At 55.4% G+C, this 19,387-nt stretch overlaps 3 protein-coding genes across 3 annotated transcripts; 1 reads left to right on the top strand and 2 right to left on the bottom strand.

The window, feature by feature from the left end:
• Positions 1-532: 532 nt before the first annotated feature.
• On the top strand, positions 533-2,792 carry ACO1O0_008480 (HAUS augmin-like complex subunit 6 N-terminus-domain-containing protein; the record flags this gene model as incomplete). The annotated part of the gene is given in 3 exon segments (XM_083197844.1): positions 533-541; positions 560-853; positions 903-2,792. 3 exon segments carry the CDS (start codon positions 533-535, stop codon positions 2,790-2,792), a joined length of 2,193 nt encoding a protein of 730 aa, XP_083047312.1.
• A 191-nt stretch (positions 2,793-2,983) lies between these two features.
• ACO1O0_008479 (mitochondrial 37S ribosomal protein bS21m) lies at positions 2,984-8,917 on the bottom strand (the record flags this gene model as incomplete). The annotated part of the gene is made up of 5 exons (XM_083197843.1): positions 2,984-3,767; positions 3,822-3,968; positions 4,263-8,263; positions 8,326-8,553; positions 8,627-8,917. 5 exons carry the CDS (start codon positions 8,915-8,917, stop codon positions 2,984-2,986), a joined length of 5,451 nt encoding a protein of 1,816 aa, XP_083047311.1.
• Positions 8,918-10,060: 1,143 nt separating this feature from the next.
• ACO1O0_008478 (type I polyketide synthase) lies at positions 10,061-18,610 on the bottom strand (the record flags this gene model as incomplete). The annotated part of the gene is made up of 15 exons (XM_083197842.1): positions 10,061-10,981; positions 11,041-11,676; positions 11,732-11,989; positions 12,060-12,335; positions 12,392-13,264; positions 13,321-14,390; positions 14,489-15,691; positions 15,753-16,202; positions 16,264-16,752; positions 16,945-17,062; positions 17,120-17,160; positions 17,228-17,593; positions 17,651-17,775; positions 17,832-18,026; positions 18,084-18,610. The coding sequence occupies 15 exons, from the start codon at positions 18,608-18,610 to the stop codon at positions 10,061-10,063; spliced, it is 7,548 nt and encodes a 2,515-aa protein (XP_083047310.1).
• Between the last annotated feature and the right edge of the window lie 777 nt (positions 18,611-19,387).

The following is a 19,387-nucleotide window of genomic DNA, read 5'->3' as shown; positions in this document are numbered from 1 at the left end:
TTCGTAGCCAGTTATTATGTTCATTATTGGGTTTGGTTCTGTTTCTAGAGGGCCCAATAAAATAACTTGTCAATATATTCCTGCATATTTTCACCTCTTTTCATTGTTTCACACTTTTTTTGTCAACTTACCATCATGTGCTGTATGAGTAAATGAACCAGGTGATGCAGGCTTAAGACATTGAGAGAGAGAGAGAGAGAGCTCACAGAGTCTACCCCAGGGACTGTCATCGTCATTAATATAATTCCGAGTCGCCAAAATCCACTCGATAGATCCTTGTAGAGCATCTTAGGGATACCTATCATTGAATCGAGGCCTGCAGCCGAGGAAGACGCTGTCCCATGGCGGAAAAGTGGAGCTCCGGTAACGCTGCATGCACGATGGACGATGCGCTACAGGGCTGGGCCACCATGTTGACAATTGTTGATCCTCCCAACACCGACAGTCCGACACCGACATTCTTGCCCACCGCTAGAAGACGTGACCTCTCTCCTTCCCTGATATCAGGGCGAAGGATGGGCATAGCATCGCCATGGCCGCCGTCCAACAGCGACTCCAGGCGCATTCCAAGACTCGCTCTGCCCAACTAGCTCCCAGCGCCGTCGTCAGACACCCCCACCAGCAAGCTCCCCACGCCTCGAGCCACAATGCTATCCCCACGATTGCTCCCCTGACCCTCTTCCTGAAGAACCTCAAACTACTCGACCTGGATCTTTTGCCTGACTGGCCAGGAATCTCGAGCGAGACATTTTCTACGGGCACCACCGCCCAGGGCCAGAAGAAGAGGATCCAATGTGTCGAGTGGGCTCTCTTCCAGCTCTTCGCCCTATGGGACCCAGAGGAGGCGGCCAAGGTAAGCATCTGTGCACCGCCGTGCAACTCATGGCTAACCAACCTCTCAGAAGCTCAAACCCTTCTTCCCGCCCCTTGACCAGGTCCAGTCTATCAATCTCCGCGCCGCCCTCCTCCGAGCCCTCGAGCAAGCTAAGAAGAATGGCGTCCTCGGCCGCGATGCCCTTCTCCGGAAGACGATGCTGGATGAGTGCAAGGGGGAGCGGCTGGAGGATGTTCTCGCTGCCTTCTCCGCTGCTGTTCTGAAGAAAGTCGTCATGGACGAGACTGCTGCCAGCGGCCAGCATCCGGCCCTGGCGCTCTCCATGGCCTTGGAAAGCAAAGGCTACAAAGACGACAAGACGGTCCTTGGCGCCCTCATCATCGCCCACAAGGTCGCTCTGCATCGGTTATGGGAGCGAAAAGAGGAGGAGAGGGCCAAGTTCCGCGACTTTGCCGACCTACTTGGCGTCAAGGAGAGGGGTGTCGCTCGCAGGCATGAGGAGGCCCGTCATAGAGAGCAAAACGACACCACCAAGACGATATCTGAGGACGCGAGGCGGGAGATGCGGCGTACTGTACGCAACAACTGGTCTGGCAATGAGCGGTGGATGGAGACGCTGCTCCACGGCGACGCAGGTCCTAAAAAGGACGGACCCTTTGGCATGCCATTCGACAGAGTATGGCGGAGAGTCGAACAGAGTAGGCTGGGCGAGCTGGAAGACAAGGACGCCGGGCTGTTGGAGCAGCTCGACACTCGCGTAAGAGTGCATAGGGAGAGGCTAGAAAAGTGGCAAGGCTACCGCCGAAGCATGTTTGGCGACGGGACATCGGAACCACCGTCGCCCTCAAAGGCCAAGCTACAGTCGCGAGGAAAGGGGATTGATCTTGGCTTTGGTGCACACGAGGATTTGAGACTGGGCCGGATGAGTCCTAGGAAAACCACCAAGCCCAGGGGAAATTGGATCAATGGCGAATACCGTGATCTGCTTGATGGACTCAGAGATGAGTTGGCAGACGCCGACAAGAAGCCTAATCCGCTTGGTTTTCTCCAAACTAGACACAGACACAGGCATAACAGGCGCTCCTCTGGCACGGAGCGAGTGTCGGAGATCTCAGAAATGAGCGATCTGGAGGACGACGCCCCCGCTGCGGCCCCCGTTCATCCGCCGATCAGCTCATTTCAATCAAAACTTGATGGCGCAGAACGACAACCTGCACGGCCAAGGCTGAATCGGCCTGATCAGTCATCAAGCGAGTCTGTGAAGTCGTTGTCGCGGCCAGACCTCGGCCGACCGGTTTACCCCGAAGTTGTCAGCGATACACAACCTCGTCATTCCTCTCCCACCAAGGTCAGCTTAGCCATAAACCAGTCGCCGCCACGATTTCAACAACCTCAGGACGAACAAGCCCCCGTCTCTCCAACTCAGGAAGCGGCCGATCTGATACTGGAATCCATGAACAACGCATCGCCATCCCCAAGCAAACGCACCAAGCCACGCCACACACTCTCCCTCGCGGACCGAACGCGTCTCTCCATGGCACCTCGCGGCTCCTCCCTCTTCCTCGAGGATGAGGATTTGGACTCTGAGCCCACGATTACCGGGACCATAGCCATGGGGGCCAGTGACGGCGTAGATGGTGACAGCAAGACGCTCATGGAAGATGAGGCGGGGGATCTCGTCAGCCGGACTCGTCGCAGCATGGCTGGTTTTGAGAAGGCGCAGCAAAGGGCCCAACTTGAACGCCGTCGGTCCCAGCGCCGATTAAGATTGCCGCCGCAGCGCAGAGAAGGCAGCCACTTTCCCAAAGTGGACGAGGGCGAGGAACAGAGTGCGCTGGCAGAAGAGTTGATAGGCGAGGAGGACATGGAAGCGGTATTTCGGTCACGGCCCAAGATTCAAGCGAGTCCGCTTCCTAGTCCGATCAGAGAAGATTTCGACTATGACTACAGGGAATGAATTTGAGATTTGGAATGATACGCGGATTGAAAGATACTAGATGAATCTCAGGGTATTGGACGATAGATGTGATACCCAGGTTGGAGTGTTAATTGTATCACCTTATGTTTATGCTCCATAGTATACATGGGGCCCAGACTTGTAATCCCCCCCATTTTCTATCTTACAACATCCAGACTATCCAAAGCCGTTTACCAGCCCTGCTTCTTGAGCTCACACACCCGCGCCGCCGTAGCCTTGAACCCACCCTTGAAGCGCTTCCTCCACCGCACCATCTTGAGCCTCTTGCGCCTCAGACCGGGCCTCTCGTGGAACCGCTGGCGGTGCCACAGCTCCTTGACCCTGCCCTCCCTGAGCAGGCGGTTCAGCATGACGAAGGCGTGCTCGGGCGAGTGCGCCGCGCCGCGCACCCATCCCTCACCCCCGAGGAAGACGGTGCGGCCCGTCACGGCGGCGGTGCGCACGCGCGGCTGGTTCACCGGGTCGTTGCTCATGCTGAGGGACTCGGCGTACTTGCTGGCAAAGGTGCTGAGCACCTTGTTGATGTCCGTGTCGAGGATCTTGCCCACGTCGAAGTAGCCCGGTGGGTTGGGCGACGTCGCGTCGTAGGCGTGCTGGGGCTGGTCGCTGGCGGGGGCGCTGGGGTCGGCGGAGGCGGACGCGGAAGGGGGGGGCGGAGGAGGGGGCATGGCGGCGTTTGAGCCGGGTGCGTGCTGGGAGGAGGGCGGTTGCGAGGACTCCGGGTGCTCGGTGGATGTGGAAGGCTTGTCCTCAGCCTTGGGCTCGGCCGGCTTGGGGCGGATGTAGTTGCCGACGAGGGGATTCGAGCGGACCGGGCGGTCGTTGGGGCCGCGCGAGCTCTGGTTGTGGTAGGCGAGGGATGTCGAGAAAGGGCGGATGGCCAGGGGAGCAGCGAAAGCTTGCCGGGCTGCTACCCTTGACAGCATCATGCTGCCGTATTTTGATGCAACGGACCTGGGAGATATCAGCAAGTAGCCCACAGGCAACAATTGGATCGCGAGAACTCACATTGTGCGCGCAACAGCCCCGTCACGGTGGAGTGTAGACACAATGGCGACGATCGAGACTTTTCGGCTTGGAGGTTGCTTCAAACGCGAGAGGTCGAAAAGTTCGGAGCGCGGATTATCGTTGGCGCGGGATTCGCTGGTGTGATCACTGTGGTGGTGGTATTTTTGTGGAGCTCCATCACAATAATAACTTCCTCCACCCAACATACAACGTCCAACGTCCAACTCGAGGTTGATGAAACGAGACTGGGCCCCAGCGGCGTTGCCCCCAATGGATGGGACGCTCCAAATCTTGATAGCCCATGTATATTTTTTATAGCCGTTCAAAGAAAAACACAACTGAATACAGGTGCCACGACATATTTCCAAACAAGTTCCCTGTGGCCCCCTCTATCTTGCGATAGTGGCATCGTCTCCACCCCCAATACCTCTCTCGGTGCACCATCGTTCTAGGATCTGAATCACCTCATCAAAACGTTGCTCCCTCTTCATAAAAGACAGCGGCGTATCCCCATGACGGTCCTCGATTGTCGGGTCTGCCCCGGCAGCAATCAACACCTTCACAACTTCTTTATGGCCGTTGTGACACGCCCGGAAAAGGGGTGATCGGCCTGACCTATCGAACGAGTTCACGTCCACGTCGGTGGTCTCCACCAGCAGCTTTACCACCTCTATGCTATTGCATAATGCTGCAACAGACAGAGGACTGTGAAACCCGCTGCCCTCTGTGTGCGGGGATACTCCATCCAGCAAGAGTTGTCTGACGGTGTCCACGTCCCCGTCTTTGGAAGCCTTGTAGAGCGTTGCTGTCTTGACCCAATGATCTCGGAGAGGCAGGAAGTGATGTCGGCAACAGAGAAGATCGAGAATTCCCATGTTACCGCAGGAAGCAGCAGCAGAGCAAATAATCTCGCCCTCCTCCCGCATTACTGCAGCGACCTCTTCCATTTTCTCCTCCAGCAGAACCTCCATTATCCCCTCCCCGCTGAACGTGTTGTTCGCCGCTTCCTCCATCGCCTTGGGCGTTATGCGGATTTCGCTACCCCTTCTCCCACAAAATATCATCAAGATCTCCTCGCCTTTTGTGCTGTTGCCCGCCGCTGCCTCGACTGCCTTGTCTGTGATTTGGACCTCGCTATCCCGTCTCTCGAAAAGCAGCTTCAACGTGGCATCTCCTCGGGCTTCGCTGCCTGCCGCCGCCTCGATCACCTCGGGCGTAACCTGGATCTCTTTCCCCCTTCTGCTCAGAAGAAGCTTCATTGTCTCGTCATTCCACCCTGCCGCCGCCTCGACTAACTTGGGCGTAATCTGGACGTCTCTGCCCCTTCTGTCGAGAAGCACCACCAATACCGATGGCTGACCTAGGCTCACAGCTGCCTGGACTACCTCGGGCGTAATCTGTATCTCGTTACCCCTTCTGTCGAGAAGCAGAGTCATCAGCCGAGCACCCTGGCCTGCGTTTCTTGCTACTCTCTCAACAACCTCAGGCCCAATCTGTATTTCTTTGCCTTTTCTTTGGAGAAGCATCATCATCATCTTCCCGCCCACCCACATGTTGCTTGCAACTGCCTTGACCACCTCGTCTGTGACCTGGACCTCATCGCCCCATCTATCAAGAAGCATCTCCATTGACTCCACATTTTGGGCCCTAGCAGCTGCCTCGACCACCTTGGGCGTGATCCGTATCTCGCTCCCTCCTCGGTTGAGAAGTAGCTCTAAAACTCCCCCGCCAGCTGGGTCGCCAGCTGCTATCTCCAGTAACTCGGCCGTGATCTGGACCTCTTCGCCTCTTTTTTCTATTAGTAGCTCCATCATCGTCTGACTATATGAGCTCCTGGCCGCTGCCATGACTACCTCGGCAGTTATTTGGAACTCTCCGCCTCTCCTCTCTAGGAGCAGCGCCATTGCTTTCTCACTCCCGATCCTAGCCGCTGCTTCGACTACCTCAGCCGTCATTTGAAATTCGTAACCTCTCTTCTCTAGCAGCAGCTCAAATAGTTCCTTGCCAAAGGAACTATCAGCGGCCAACTTTACCACCTCGCTGGTGATCTGGACCTCGTAGCCTCTCTTCTCTAGCAGCAGCTCCATAACAGCCAGGCTCGGAGCTTGAGCCACTGCCCTGACGATTTCTGCCGTGATCTGGACCTCGTGGTCTTTCCTTTCTAGGATTAGGGCCATTGCTTGCACATTCCCGCTCTTAGCCGCTGCCTTGACAACTTCCGCCGTGATTTGGATCTCGTGACCTCTCTTCTCTAGTAGCAGCTCAAGTACTTCCGCGCCAGAGATACTGCCTGCTGCCGACTTTAATACCCCTGTCGTGATTTGAACCTCGTGGCCTCTCTTCTCCAGCAGCAGCTCCATTATGCTCTTGTTCCAGTTAATAGCCGCTTCCTTGAGGATTTCTTCCGTGATTTGGATCTCATGGCCCCTCTTCTCTAGAAGCAGCTCCATCATATCCTTGCTCAGAGATTTAGCTGCTTCCTTGACAATGTTTGTTGTGATCTGAACCTCATGGCCTCGCTTTTCTAGCAGAAGCTCCATGCCATCTACGCTCGAAGCCCGAGCCGCCGCCCTGACAACTTCTACCGGAATTTGGAACTCGTGACCTCTCTTTTCGAGGAGAACATCTAATGCCTCCGTTGCCCTATAGCATGTTACCGCTTCTTCAAGTACCTTTCCATGTACTTTGAGCCCAGCTGTGATAGGGTGGTCTAGTAGCTCTCGGAGAACTGTAGGATCTCTGGCAGCTTCCCTCAGGTAGTCCTTGTGGAATGCCTCCGAAAGAATGGGGGATGTTTGATCCAGCAGCAACCGTGCCAGCCAGTCAATTTGGTACCGAAGAGCGGTGCCCCAGAGTGGCGGGTTATAGCCTATGTGAATGATATCGTTGGATGCTTCCCAGAGCCGTCTGTTTGGGCCTCGGAGGATGCGGTCCAGCCTTTGTGCATCGTCCAGGACATCCTCAGCATGGTGAATATGCTGGAACCAAAATTCAGACACGTAAAGAAGGAAGCAGTCATGTTCCCTCAGGTCTGTCGCCCATCGGTAATCGTTCCACCAGCAATAGTTTGACAGCCGATTGACCTCCAGTGAATGTTCCTTCTTCGGACAAAAGTCCTGCAAGTCTTCAAATGACAGAAACTTTATGCACGCCTTACCAAGTGCTAGTTCCGGCCGTGAGAACCGCAGTTCGATGTCTTTGAGACTCCAGATTTCAGAGCTTTCTTTCAAAAAGTCCTGCAGAGATTGATGAATTAGATACAGGCGCCCGTTGATGATATCAATGAGCGTTCCAAGATGCTTCTGGATAGTATCGCTATCCAAGGGTGCTTCATGCATGCGAAATTCAGCGACGCTCGTAACTTCGGGCTCCATGATAGTGGCCGCTGTTTCCATCTGTTTTAGAGAAAGTGGATACTTCGCAAATGTCACCCAAGCCAGGATAGCGATGTTGCGTGGATCGAGTCTGAACGCGGCCTGGATAAGGCTGGTGTATAAATCGTGAAGCTCTTGTGGCGTCTTCTGGATCACGGCTTTGATTTTATACTTTGTTAGGTATGGCAACTTCCGGAGCTCGTGAAGTATGATGCTAATCCAGAGAAAGGTCCAGCCCGACCGGTCAAGGACCTCTTCGTAGATTAGTTCCTTGAACTTGCCGAGCTCCGCATTCCTTAACCGGTCCTTGATGAACCGCTTCAGATCGCTGGTTGGGGGGCGAAAGGCCCATTTAGTCCCGGGCGGAAAGCTCTGAATAGGACCATCCGGTCGGCTGGTGCAGAAGAGTTTGAAGCGGTACTCTGGATCCTTCAGCTTTTGAAACCGATTCGCGAGGTCATCTATCCCAACTGTGTAGACGTCCAAACCGTCTATGGCGCAGTAGATCCAGGAATACGGACTGTGCTTCACCAAGTCGGAGAATACTCCCCAAAGCTCATCGATGGAAGCTGAATGGAAAGTTTGCCATTTCGCTGGGTCCTGAAACCTATTAGGAAGTTTTCGAAACAGCCGTCTATCCTCGCAAAGTTGTACGATGATGGCCCGAAGGATGGTTGATGCGTCTCGTAGCTTCTCATCGCCTTTGATGTTGCAGAAATAGTAGATGACCTTGTGCGTGACCGGTGTAGTCTGGAATGTCTGAGAGAGGTGTTCCACCACGAACCTTGTCAGTACCGACTTCCCCTTTCCAGGAGGCCCCTGGATGAGAAGCGAGTTCTGAGTATCCGAGTCTCGCCAACGATCGAATGTTTCTTTCTGTAGGCTATCGGTGCCGGTTGGTCTGTCCGAGACCTCGTCAGAGACCAGCCATTGGAGGGTTCCGTCGACCGGCCTTGCTAGTTTCTCCTCATTCTCCTTGAATGCATTGTAGTGAGGCACATTTAAGTCGTCCCAATGGCGTTTCTCGTCATCAGATAGCCTCGTCTCGTCGTAGAAAATTTCTGGCCACTGTTAATAACTATCCAAATCAATCGTTTTGGTACTGTTTGGACGTTACCACTAGGACACACGAATCGGCCTCGAATAGTAGCTGGGGCATTCTCGACGAGACTTTCCAAAGTTTGCTTAACTCGAATATAACCGTCATCGCTCTGACCGGGGAATTTTACTAGTCTAGAATGGTCTGTGTCCAGCATGTGATTGTTGTGGGTACTATCCTCGTTCCCAATCCGACATGCCGACTCCCTAGTCACCATGAGGCAAAGATCCCCGTCTCTTGAAAGCGTGCCATTTTCTTCCTATGTATAAGTAACTGTGAGTAGAATTCTTTTTACTGCTAATATATATAGCAAAAGAGGGACACAAGCTCACCTTCAGAGTGGCAGTCTTTCGTCGCTCGTAGTAGGATACAATCTCGAAGGGCGGACTCTGTTTCTTACAGCATCTGATGAACTGATTTCTCAGACCATCTAGGTATTGAGTCGGCTCGGACTCGGAACGTCCCTCTAGATCAATGATCAGACGCTGGTTTGGCTGGCCGTCGGTGATGGTCTTCAGATTCCCTGGGTTTAGGCCAAGGTTTGGAACGCCAAAGAAGATCAACCCGTAAGACGACTTGAAGAACTCATCATCTTTAAGCTGCTCGCTGTTATCTAGAGCCATTGCCAAGGCCTGGTGGTCATGGAGTTAGTTGGTGCTGTAGCCCTACGAGGAGGCAGCAAGAGGAAGCGTTTACCTCTTTGATGATGAGGCCGCCAAGACTGTGGCCGATAAAGATGATCGGTCTCTGGGTTGTCTAGCCATCAAAAGTCAGGAATTGGAGACTTTATTAGCGAGGATCTTTAAATCACCTTTGTTTCTTTCCGGAAGGCCTTGTATGATTCTAGGAACGACTTTCCAATTTCGTTGATCGAATACGTCGAGTTCGTATCCTTGATGTGAGAACGGTACCCGTAGACTAGAACGCGGGCTTTGGGAATGTCTTCAGGCAGAAAATCGCGTAGCCAGACTTTTCCTCTTTCATTGTCCCTGAAGCCGCCGATAGGATGGCTCCCTAAGCCATGAACCGCGACGATGCTGTCTACGAATTAGATTCTTCGCCCATAGACGGCATATGATTACAAAACTCACTCCACCACGGCATTATTGCCCTCGTAGATAGGAGTAATTCCAATCAACTCCTCATCGACACGATATACGAAGTCCTTCGGTGGTGGTTGGGGCAACACCAATGTTGCCATGCAATGTTTGGCTGAGGAGGGTGCCATAGTCAAGCGAAAATTATCCGCATCTGCCCCCCCAGACTCATGGCCACGGAGAAGCCCATCCAGCTGCTGCAGAAGGTCGGCTCTGCTGATGGTGATGGGTATCTCCCGTAATCGGTAGCACTTCGGTTTCGCAGGGTTGATGGGCGTTTTGTCCTCGTTTAGAGACATGTTGCCAGTTAGTGGTGAGGCAAATTTCGGCTACTGCGCCTAGTTACCACAAGGAAATGGGAACGTAAGTAGAGGAGAGGAAGGCAACGATTGATATCAAACAGCTGCGTGCCTAGAACAGATCTATCGCACATTCACCTTGATGACATGACTTGGTCGAGCTGAAGCGGGGTAGGGAACTGGCAAATGGTTGGGATGTACGGATACGGATACTCCGTATTGGGCACCAGGGAATGGGAGTTAGGGATGCATGTCAGATGTCAGAAACTGGGGTGGATGTTGGCCATGTTTAGGAGTGAATTCCAAGTAATAAACTCCCTTAACTAATGACCACACCAACTCCACCAAGATACCCTTCCTTCTATCCCCTTCACGCCCCGACTCCCCATTTAGCAGCCAATCTTTCAGCCACCATTCCCGCCAGACCCAACAGCGAAACCGCATTCATAATCTCCAGCACGCTGACATCCATAGCCAGTCGCTGGCTGAACCAGTTCTTCAGCTCAATAGCCACCAGGGAGTCGATCCCCAGCGCCGCAATCCCCACCTTCACATCCACCTCGTCTGCCGGCCTCATCATGAACCCGCACAGCGTCGCCCCGATAAAGTGCGCCAGCTCAGACCTCTTGTCCTCCTGCATGATGGACCCCGGCTGGGCTTCTGCATCCGCCATGAAGGCCCTGAACTTGGCGTGCAGGTCCCCATCGGCGCCGCTGCCATCGCTGCCACCTGTGAGCAGCTCGTTCCCGTCGTCCATGTTTCGATATATTGCGCAGCGCGGGTCGCGCTTCCAGGGCACGTGGTTGTTTGGGTGCGCCAGGGGCATCGTCGTGCGGAATCCGAGGCAGAACTGGCTCCCGTTGGCGTAGGTCGCCCCTCCGGCGGCGAGGGGATCACTCGATCCTGCGGCTGGCGAGGACTTGGAGATGGCCAACTCAAGAGCATCCAGGACGCCCTGCTCGTTGGTGAAGCCCATGAGATTCTGGCGCAGTCTGGCCCGGACCTGGGGGTTCTGCGCCACGTAGCCAATGTCTTCTACGGGGCCGACATCGATGACGGATGCAGGCAGGCCCTGTCTGTGTCGCGCCTGGACGAATGCGTCCTGGAAGACGCCGCCGGCGGCGTAGTTTGCCTGGCCCTTATAGCCGACGACGCCGCTGGAGGAGCTGAAGAGGACAAAGAAGTCGAGGTCGTGGCCTTGGAGCGCCTTGTGGAGGTTCCAGGTGCCGGCGACCTTGGGGGTAACTACGTCCACCCATTCCTTGTAGGTTGTGTTCTCAAACATGCGGTCCTGAACATGGGGGTTAGTAGGTGATGCTTGACTTGCCAGGGGGACGGCATTTTACTCACCTTGAGTACCATGGACATCTGGAGAACGCCAGCGACGGGGAAATGGGCGTTGGCCACAGCATGCTCAACGTCGGCGATATTCCCAACGCTGCCCTGGAATGCCTGTGCGTCGCATCCTGCGGCAGCCAACTCTTCTAGTAGAGACTTGTCCTCGGGTCTAGTACCACCGCTTCGTGAGAGGTAAACCAGGTTCTTAGCCCCCTTCTCAACCATCCACGTAGAGATGGAGCGCCCTAGTCCTCCCAGACCGCCGGGGAGGAAATAAGAAACATCCGGGCGGAAACGGAGCTCCTCTACCACAGAAGATGTTCCGAGGCTCGAAGCATCCTCTGGCATGCGAACCACGTGCTTGCCTATGTGATGACCCTTTTGCATTTCCCTAAGCGCCATCTCGACGTTGGTAGCCTCAAAGATGGTGGTGGGACCAATGGGCCTAATCAAGCCTTGTTGATAAAAGCCCATCATCTTTCCTAGCAGCTTTGCCAACACCTCTGGGCGCTTGTCCGAGATGGCCGATAGGTCCACGCCGAAGAAGGCGCGGTTCTTCTCAAAGGCATCCATGGCAAGGCGACCGTGCCCTATGATGTCTCTCTTGCCGAGCTCGACCATGCAGCCAAATTCTGCGACGCAGTTCCACTGGAGTGTGCATGTTAGCTACTTGTTCTTCCTGGGGAAAGGGGTCGCTGTATACCGAGGCGTGGAGGAGCTCTCCTGAGAGGGAGTTGAGGACGACATCAACTCCCTTTCCACTAGTTTCCTTCATAAGGTGGGGGAGGAAACTCGAGTCCCGGGAGTAGAAGATCCGATTTCGAGGAATACCAAATGTGTTCATGAGGTGTTGGACCTTTTCGTCGTTGCCCACCGAGGCATATATCTCGGCTCCCACCATCTGGCTGATCTGGATTGCCGCCAACCCAATGGCACCACAGGCCGAATGGATCAAGATGCTCTGACAGGAGGACTCTTTGGTAAGTAGGGCATTCGTACACACTGGGGCTCAACGTTCCATGACGACTCACCTGACCAGCCTCCAGCCGAGCAAGATTGAAGAGGCTGTAAATGACTGTCACGTATACAGAGGCCATGGTGGCCGCGTCCTCAAAGCTCAGCTCATCGGGGATCTTGAAGCAGTGGCTTGCGTTGGCCTTGGCAAAGGTCGAATATAGATGCTTGCTCTCGATGACGACGCGGTCCCCGATACTCAGACCTGACACCTGTGAGCCGACGCCCCTGACGATGCCCGCGCCTCCGAGACCCATGGTCCCTTCGACAATATTCATCGCTACGAGAAGATCCTATCCCTTCTGTTAGCCAAAAAAAATTGGGAGTGGGTTATTTAAGTACAAATTACCTTGAAATTGACACCCACTGTGCGTATCTCGAGAAGCACCTCGTCCTCTCCCAGGTTGGGCATTGACGTGTTGACCCATTTGAGCGACTTCAGCGAGCCCTTCTTGCCGATTTCTAGTGTCTTACACGAGGACGTGGCTCCAGATTCCTTGAACTGGGCTGCCATGTCCTCGGGGACAGAAAACCAGTGGAAGCGAGGGGTGTAGATCTTTCCATCAGACCACGCGAACTCACGATCAGGATCAACCTCTGATCCCTCTACCGTGTCTTGCTGGATGTTCTGGTAGACACTGAGTATGGCGTCCATGGCCCCGTCAGACTCAACCTCATCGAGCTCTAGGCTAGCCAATTGAATGGCCAGTTCTAGGCGTAGCACACGTGTAAGTCCAATCGATGTGGCGTACTCGGGCTCTGAGCAGCCCATCTGGCACGGCCTGGTGAGCCAGAGAACATGCCCTGTCGCATTGATGAAGAAGTCCTTGAGCTGCTGGTAGGTATCTTCCGAGATGTCCTTCAGGAAGGGCTTCCCCTCGAGATCTAGGATCGAGATGACACCTTGTGTGGGCTTGTCAGCGAGGCTGAGCACCTGGACGTTGAGCCCACGACTCCTCAGGAACTCGGAGATTGAAGTGGCTACACCGCCGCTTGGGCTTCCTGAAAGTAGTGAGACGGTGCTCGTCGTCTTCTTGTCCAACTTTGGCGACGCAAAGATGAGAGCGTTGAACTGGTACGGCTCCTCGTCGTCGAGCACAAAGCTCGCCTCGTCTTCAGCAAAGCCTGCATTGGCCAGCTCCAGCTTCCAGCGCTCGGTGCTCACATACGGCTCGTCGGGTCTGCCGTCGGCCTCACCCATCCACCAACCGGGGAGTGTTCCCTGAGGAGGAAGGGTTAGCTGTGTTGATTTGCAGATGGGAAGTTGGGGATACATACCATGACAAAATTGGCCCCCTTGATGCCCGTATGTAGTTCCTGAAGAAGAAGCTTACCATTTGGCCTCAGGAGCTTGCGGGCATTGGCCAGGGACAGCCCCAGGCTGGGCGTGGCATGCAGCACGTTGGATGCGACAACGAGATCAAAAGACCCCAGCTCGAAGCCCTGCTCCCCAGGATCCCGACTGATGTCGAGAGTCTGAAACTTCATAGCATGGGCATGACCAAAGCGCTCCTTGGCCGCGCCGAAGAAACCAGCCGATACGTCGGTGAAGACGTAAGAGCTGTACAGGCGGTCGCCGTACTCTGACACGAGACCCTGGAGCATCATGTCGGTCGAGGAGCCTGTGCCTGCGCCAATCTCGAGGATACGCATATGAGGCGTGCGGTGGCCGAGCAGGCGGAGGAACGGCCGGTAGTCCCATTCATGGACCGAGTTGTAGACCTGGGTTAGGAGGTCACCCTCCCGGAGGACGTCAAGCCCGGTTGTTCTACCACAATAGATATCCTGAACTGAGTCACATATGCGCTTCACTGAGGCAGCGAGGGGCCCGAATTTGGCGTCGCCGAGCTGGTTAACCAGATCGTCTATGAGCTTAACTCGCTCAGAGGGATGTAGCTCAAGAATAGCTGCGGGGTTTTCAACAAGAAAATAGCCCTGGGACTTGGCCTGATCGACCTGACCGTCAATCCACCGGCGGAACTTTTCAAGGTATTCGACAGATGTTGCCTCCAATCCGGAGAGACGGTGCTGGGACTCCACGCAACAGCTCAAGATCAGACTCTGCAGCGGGCCGCAACCTTCCCTCATAGTCGAGGACCGCCTTCCCTTGATCAGCTGGCTCAAGTCCTGGAACTCAAGGTCAGGCTGCCACTGGACGCGGAAGCTGTCCTTAATCTTGTTGCTGGACTCGTCTGCGAGGGGGGAGAGACGTGTGGTTTTCATCTCCACAACAACTTGGCCCTCGTCGTCGATAACCAAGCAGTTTCCTTGGATATCTCCCCTGGAATTCTCATCGGCCGATACCTCTATGGTCAAGTTCCCGCTGGGACTCGGTCGCCGGACGTAGACTTCACCGAGAAAGGTAGGTATTCTCAAACCTAATTGACATCCAAGGTTAGCATATATACGCATTATACGATTTATCTGTCAGCAGTTTCCAACTTACCCCGGAGTTTCCTCTCCAAGCCCCTGTGTACGCTTTGAGGGAACAGCTGCATGCAGTAGTCTATAGCAATAGCATGAGGATATGGAGGCTCTTCCGTCTGAACGACGTCGGGAATCTTGTTGGAGACGTGGGCAACTATCACGTTCTTCAGAGGATGGGCCGTCGCCGCATCCGCATAAAGTCCCTGGAACCGCGGCCCGAAATTCATACCGTGACGGCGCCCTGCCTGATACCACCCGGGCTCGTTGACCTTCCTAGGGAGGTCATGTATCTCACGGCCCTCAGGAGGTAGGGTTGCTGGGCCTGCCCTGACTTCGCCACTGCAGTGCCTCGTCCATGAAGTGCCGTTGTAGGAATAAACTGTAAACTCGTACCATGCTGAATCGAGCGACTTGGTCAACCGGACAGGCTGCATCGCGAACAGGACTTCGGTGGCCGAAGACTCGGGCAGTGTCAATGCCGATCTCAGCGTGACATTCCGCAGGGAGTAATCATCCGCGGTGGCATCCGAGACCTGACGCATCGCCTCACAGGCCATGGTGACATACGCCGCGCCAGGGAGCACCACATCCCGATCGATCATGTGGTCACGCAGCCAGGGGACGTTCTCAACCCTCAGCATGTTGCGCCACATGGGCTCCACGGCAGAGCACTCGACGACGGGGGTGCCCAGGAGCTCGTGATGGGGGAAGCGGCGAAGGCGCCAGTCGCGGATGAGGCGGCTCTCGGCCCAGAACTTGTCGTCGCGGTTCCAGGCGTAGGCGGGAAGGTTGGGCAGGGTGTTTCCATGGGGCATGAGGCGTTCAAAGCTGACCTTGACGCCCTGGAGGAAGAGCTGTCCCACGGTACGGAGGAGTGACGCCCGGTCGTCCTCGTTGCGCTTCAGGGTGGGCACGTACGAGACACCGTCTGCCGTGGCTGCCTTCGTAATCTGGCGAAGAGGTCCGGCCAGAGTCGAATGGGGCCCGATCTCAACCAAGACAGTGTTGGCCGATGGCTGGCGCTCATGAAGCAGCTTTGCCACGGCTGTGTTGAAGAGAACCGGTAGTTCCATGTTGGAGCGCCAGTACGGCGCGTTCAAGAGTCCAGCATGTGTGATGACCTTGTTGGATACGCTTGAGTAGAGCGGGACAGAAGCCTGAGCACTCGAGACATGGCGTGAGATTATCTCCTCGTACATGGTGCTCACCTCTTTCATGTGGTCTTTGATTCCTGTCAGCACGACTGGTGTATCTCATATTGGCTTGCTGAGCATCGGACTTACGGGAGTGGTATGCCTTATCAACGTGCAAGCGCCGCACGGTAAGGTCCGGATAGTCTTTTTGCATAGCCTGTGCAACTGCGTCGATCTTGTCATCGTCCCCGGACAAGGTGACACTAGAGGGGCTGTTCTCACAGGCCACAACCAGTCCGTCTACCAGGTACGGCGTGACAGCATCCTTGCCCAGCGCCACAGCGAGCATGCCACCAGGACGGCGCATCTTCTTGGTCACAAGCCCACGCACGTAGCTGCAGATGATGGCCTGCTGCAAGGTCAGAGCGCCTGAGGCATACGCGGCCGCCATCTCGCCGCTGGAGTGTCCCACGACAGCAGCGGGCTGGATGCCCCATGACCGGAGGAGATTAACGACGATGATCTGGACGGCGGTGCTCAGGGGCTGGGCGAATTCAGCCTTGGCGACTTGGCTAGTGCCCTTGTGCTTGAGCAGTTCGTCTGTTTCAGGGGGGTCATTGTCAGCGGATGCTGGAAGGTTGTACCCAAGATGAACACTGACCTGCTAGCTTCCAAGCGGGAGCATACTCCGGACCAAGAGTCACGAGCGCATCATCCATGAGGGCAAGCTCCTGGGCCACAGAAGGATACTCCATCAGTAGCTTAGCCCCCATGGAAGGCCACTGGGCGCCCTGCCCTGTGAAGACAAACACGACATCTGGCTCGGCTGCAGGTCCCTTGGCAGGAGTGCAAAACTCAGGAGCCGCGCTACCGTCAGCAACGGCAAACGCCCGGTAGGTATTGTGCTCCCTGTGACGAGCCAGAGTGTACGCCATGTCGTGCAGCTTGGTGGGGTGGGACTCGGCGAAGTCGGCGTGCTGGAGAGCTCCAGCCTTGACAGACTCTGGGTGACTCGCCGTCAAGACGAGGAGCCTTGGTCGCGGTGCGGCATGGAGGAAATGGCCGAGGTTGCTGCTGGAGAGTCTCCCAACACCGAAGGAGCTGGCTGAGTCGAGGATGACATGTGCATTTGACCCGCCGAGTCCGAATCCTTGACCAACTTAGCTGAGTCTTGGTGTTGATGTTATAGAACGAGGTTCTCTTACCGTTGATGCTGATTCTCTCGTGTCGACCTACGGGCCAGGGGATTGAGTCGACAGGCACTCTCAGGCCACGGTGGAAGGGAACTGTCCTTGTCTTAGAGGGGAGCCATGTTGAATATCTGCATTACTCATGTACTCACTATCTGGATTCGGCTTCTCAAACTTGATATTGGGAGGTATAGTCCTGTGCTCAAGCGCCAGAACGCACTTTATCAGGGCAGTAAGGCCAGATGCGCCCTCTGAGTGGCCAAAGTTGGGCTACACACGCGGAGTCAGCGATATGGAGCCCATGGAAGGCATATACGGAGTTCAAACCTTGGCAGAGCCAATGTATATGCCACCATATTCGCCCCACACTAGGGAACAGTGTCAGTCACTCCTTGTGGAGGTGTACAAAAGACGAGAATAACGAGTCGGACACACCATTGGCAATAGCCTTTGTCTCGACGGGATCCCCCGCCGGCGTCCCCGTGCCATGCGTCTCAAAGTGCACCGTCTGCCCAAAGTCACTGATCCCCGCGGCAGCATAGCACTTGCGGATCAGATCCTCCTGCCCCGCGCTGCTGGGGTAGTACATGCTGCTCTCGTTGTCGCCCCTCCCGTCGTGGTTGCTGGACGCCCCACGGATGACTGCACGGATGGGGTTGCCATCACGGATGGCATCATCTAGAGGCTTGAGGTAGACCATGTTAGCGCCCTCGGCACGAGCGTACCCGTCGGCATCGGCGTCGAAGACGCGGCATGAGTCGTTGGGGCTGAGGATGCCTCCACGGTACATGGCTGAGGTAGCTGCTCTGGGTCAGTCTCCGTGGTTCGGGTCAAATCGAAGGGATATGGGGGGTTTACAGCTGGGGCTGAGGAGCATGTTGACGCCCCCGACAATGGCCGATGTGGCCTCGCCAGCTTGTAGATCCCGAAAGGCCGTGTGGAGGGCAACCAGGGATGACGAGCACGCCGACTTGACGCCCAGGCTATAACTTGTAAGCAACATGGAGGCACGGCGAGTTGGAGGGAAGTCATTGCCTACCTGGGACCGTGGAAATCGTATTCGTAGGAGATCTTGTTAGCCATCATAAAATCCGCGTGGCCATTCACCGACGTCATCCCTGCACCGTGCTGCTCGCGCGTCTGGAACTCCTTCCAGTCGTCGCCCCAGGTGCCGATATAGCATCCCACCGACTTGCCGCGCCAGTCTGTCTCACCAGCAGTCTCGAGGCACTCCCTGCCTCAGCGTTAGGGGATTACTTGATATGACATGGAGGGTGAAAGAGAGACGTACTTGGTGAGCTCGAGCAGCAGCCGGTGCTGGGGATCCATCTGCTGCACCTCGGCGCGAGAAACACGGAACGGCGACGCGTCGAAGCTCTCCAGATCGATGTCTTTGAGAAAGTATCCGTGGCGGCCCTCCCCGTGGAAGGCGTCGGCGTTGTACCGCTCTGGGGGCACGGTGCTCCGGGCGTCCTTTTTGCCTACCAGGAAGTCCCACAATTGCTCTGCGTTGCTGACGTTGCCTGGGAGCCGCATGGCCATGCCGCAGATGGCAATGGGCACGAGAGCAGTGTGGGTTTTGCTGGTGGGGGGAGTTGCGTTCTGGAGGCCATTTTGAGGGCCGTTTGTGACGCTGTTGGTGATGCCATCAATGTGCGCCACGTAGGTGTGGGCGTTGTTGGTATAGGTGTCGTTAGCATGGGCAGAATTGGTATGATGGCCATCAAGACGACTACCATGAGTATGTGAATCGTTGGTGTAAGTGCCATTGGTATGGGCATGGCCTTGGCCGTTCGTCTGAGCCTTGGGTGCGTCCATCCTTCAAGACGTGGTTGTCACGGGTGGCATCAGGGTGGTGCGGGAGAGTGCATCAAACACATAGGAATCTCCTAGGATGGTGGAGCTGTATAATTCTCGGTAGGGATGGAAGCGGTAAAGAGGGATTAGTGCTACCCTTTACCGAAATAAGGGCCCAGGCCAGCCATGTAAATACCCTCTGAGATTCAAGTCTGGCTGGACTATAACGCTGACTGACAAAGGCGGTGGACATGCGTGTTGGTTGATAGCTACCGTGCTTAGAATACCACCCACATATAGTCGACTACCTAATTCGTCCTGGAATCCCTCTTTCTCATACCCCTCGGCATTCATTATGACCGGTGCAACTAGGGGTGGGAAGCGACTGCGCTGTTGGTCCAGGCATAAGAGCTAGTATGGGCGTCATCATGGCCCTCGCAACGAGTCATAGCGCACGAGGGGAGTCCTCTGGTTCTACTCAGCACGAGGGTCAGCGTCCGTAGCTGCATGCACGGAGGGATCAACCTTCACGATGGGATCATATGTTCGCGGCTAAAAATACCTGCGCTTTGGGCATGTACCACAGAAGTACTCCCTTTCCAGCCACAGCGTAGCATCCAACATCCAGGTCGGCTTCATCGGCCGATGTGCCAAGAACCCCCCCTCCTCCAATCTCCCCCCGGGGCCTGGATGCTTGCGACAGCTCGCAAGTCTGCATATGGAGTAGACAAGAGCTATCCAAGGTGTGCGCGAGGTGCTGCATCGTACGATGGGTGTATTCATGAATTAGGAATGGGC

This window comes from Amphichorda felina (genome assembly GCF_050947745.1).
Source record: "Amphichorda felina strain 45539 chromosome Unknown scaffold_8, whole genome shotgun sequence".
Taxonomy (NCBI): Eukaryota; Fungi; Ascomycota; class Sordariomycetes; order Hypocreales; family Bionectriaceae; genus Amphichorda; species Amphichorda felina.
This window is presented reverse-complemented; position numbering and strand designations above follow the sequence as displayed.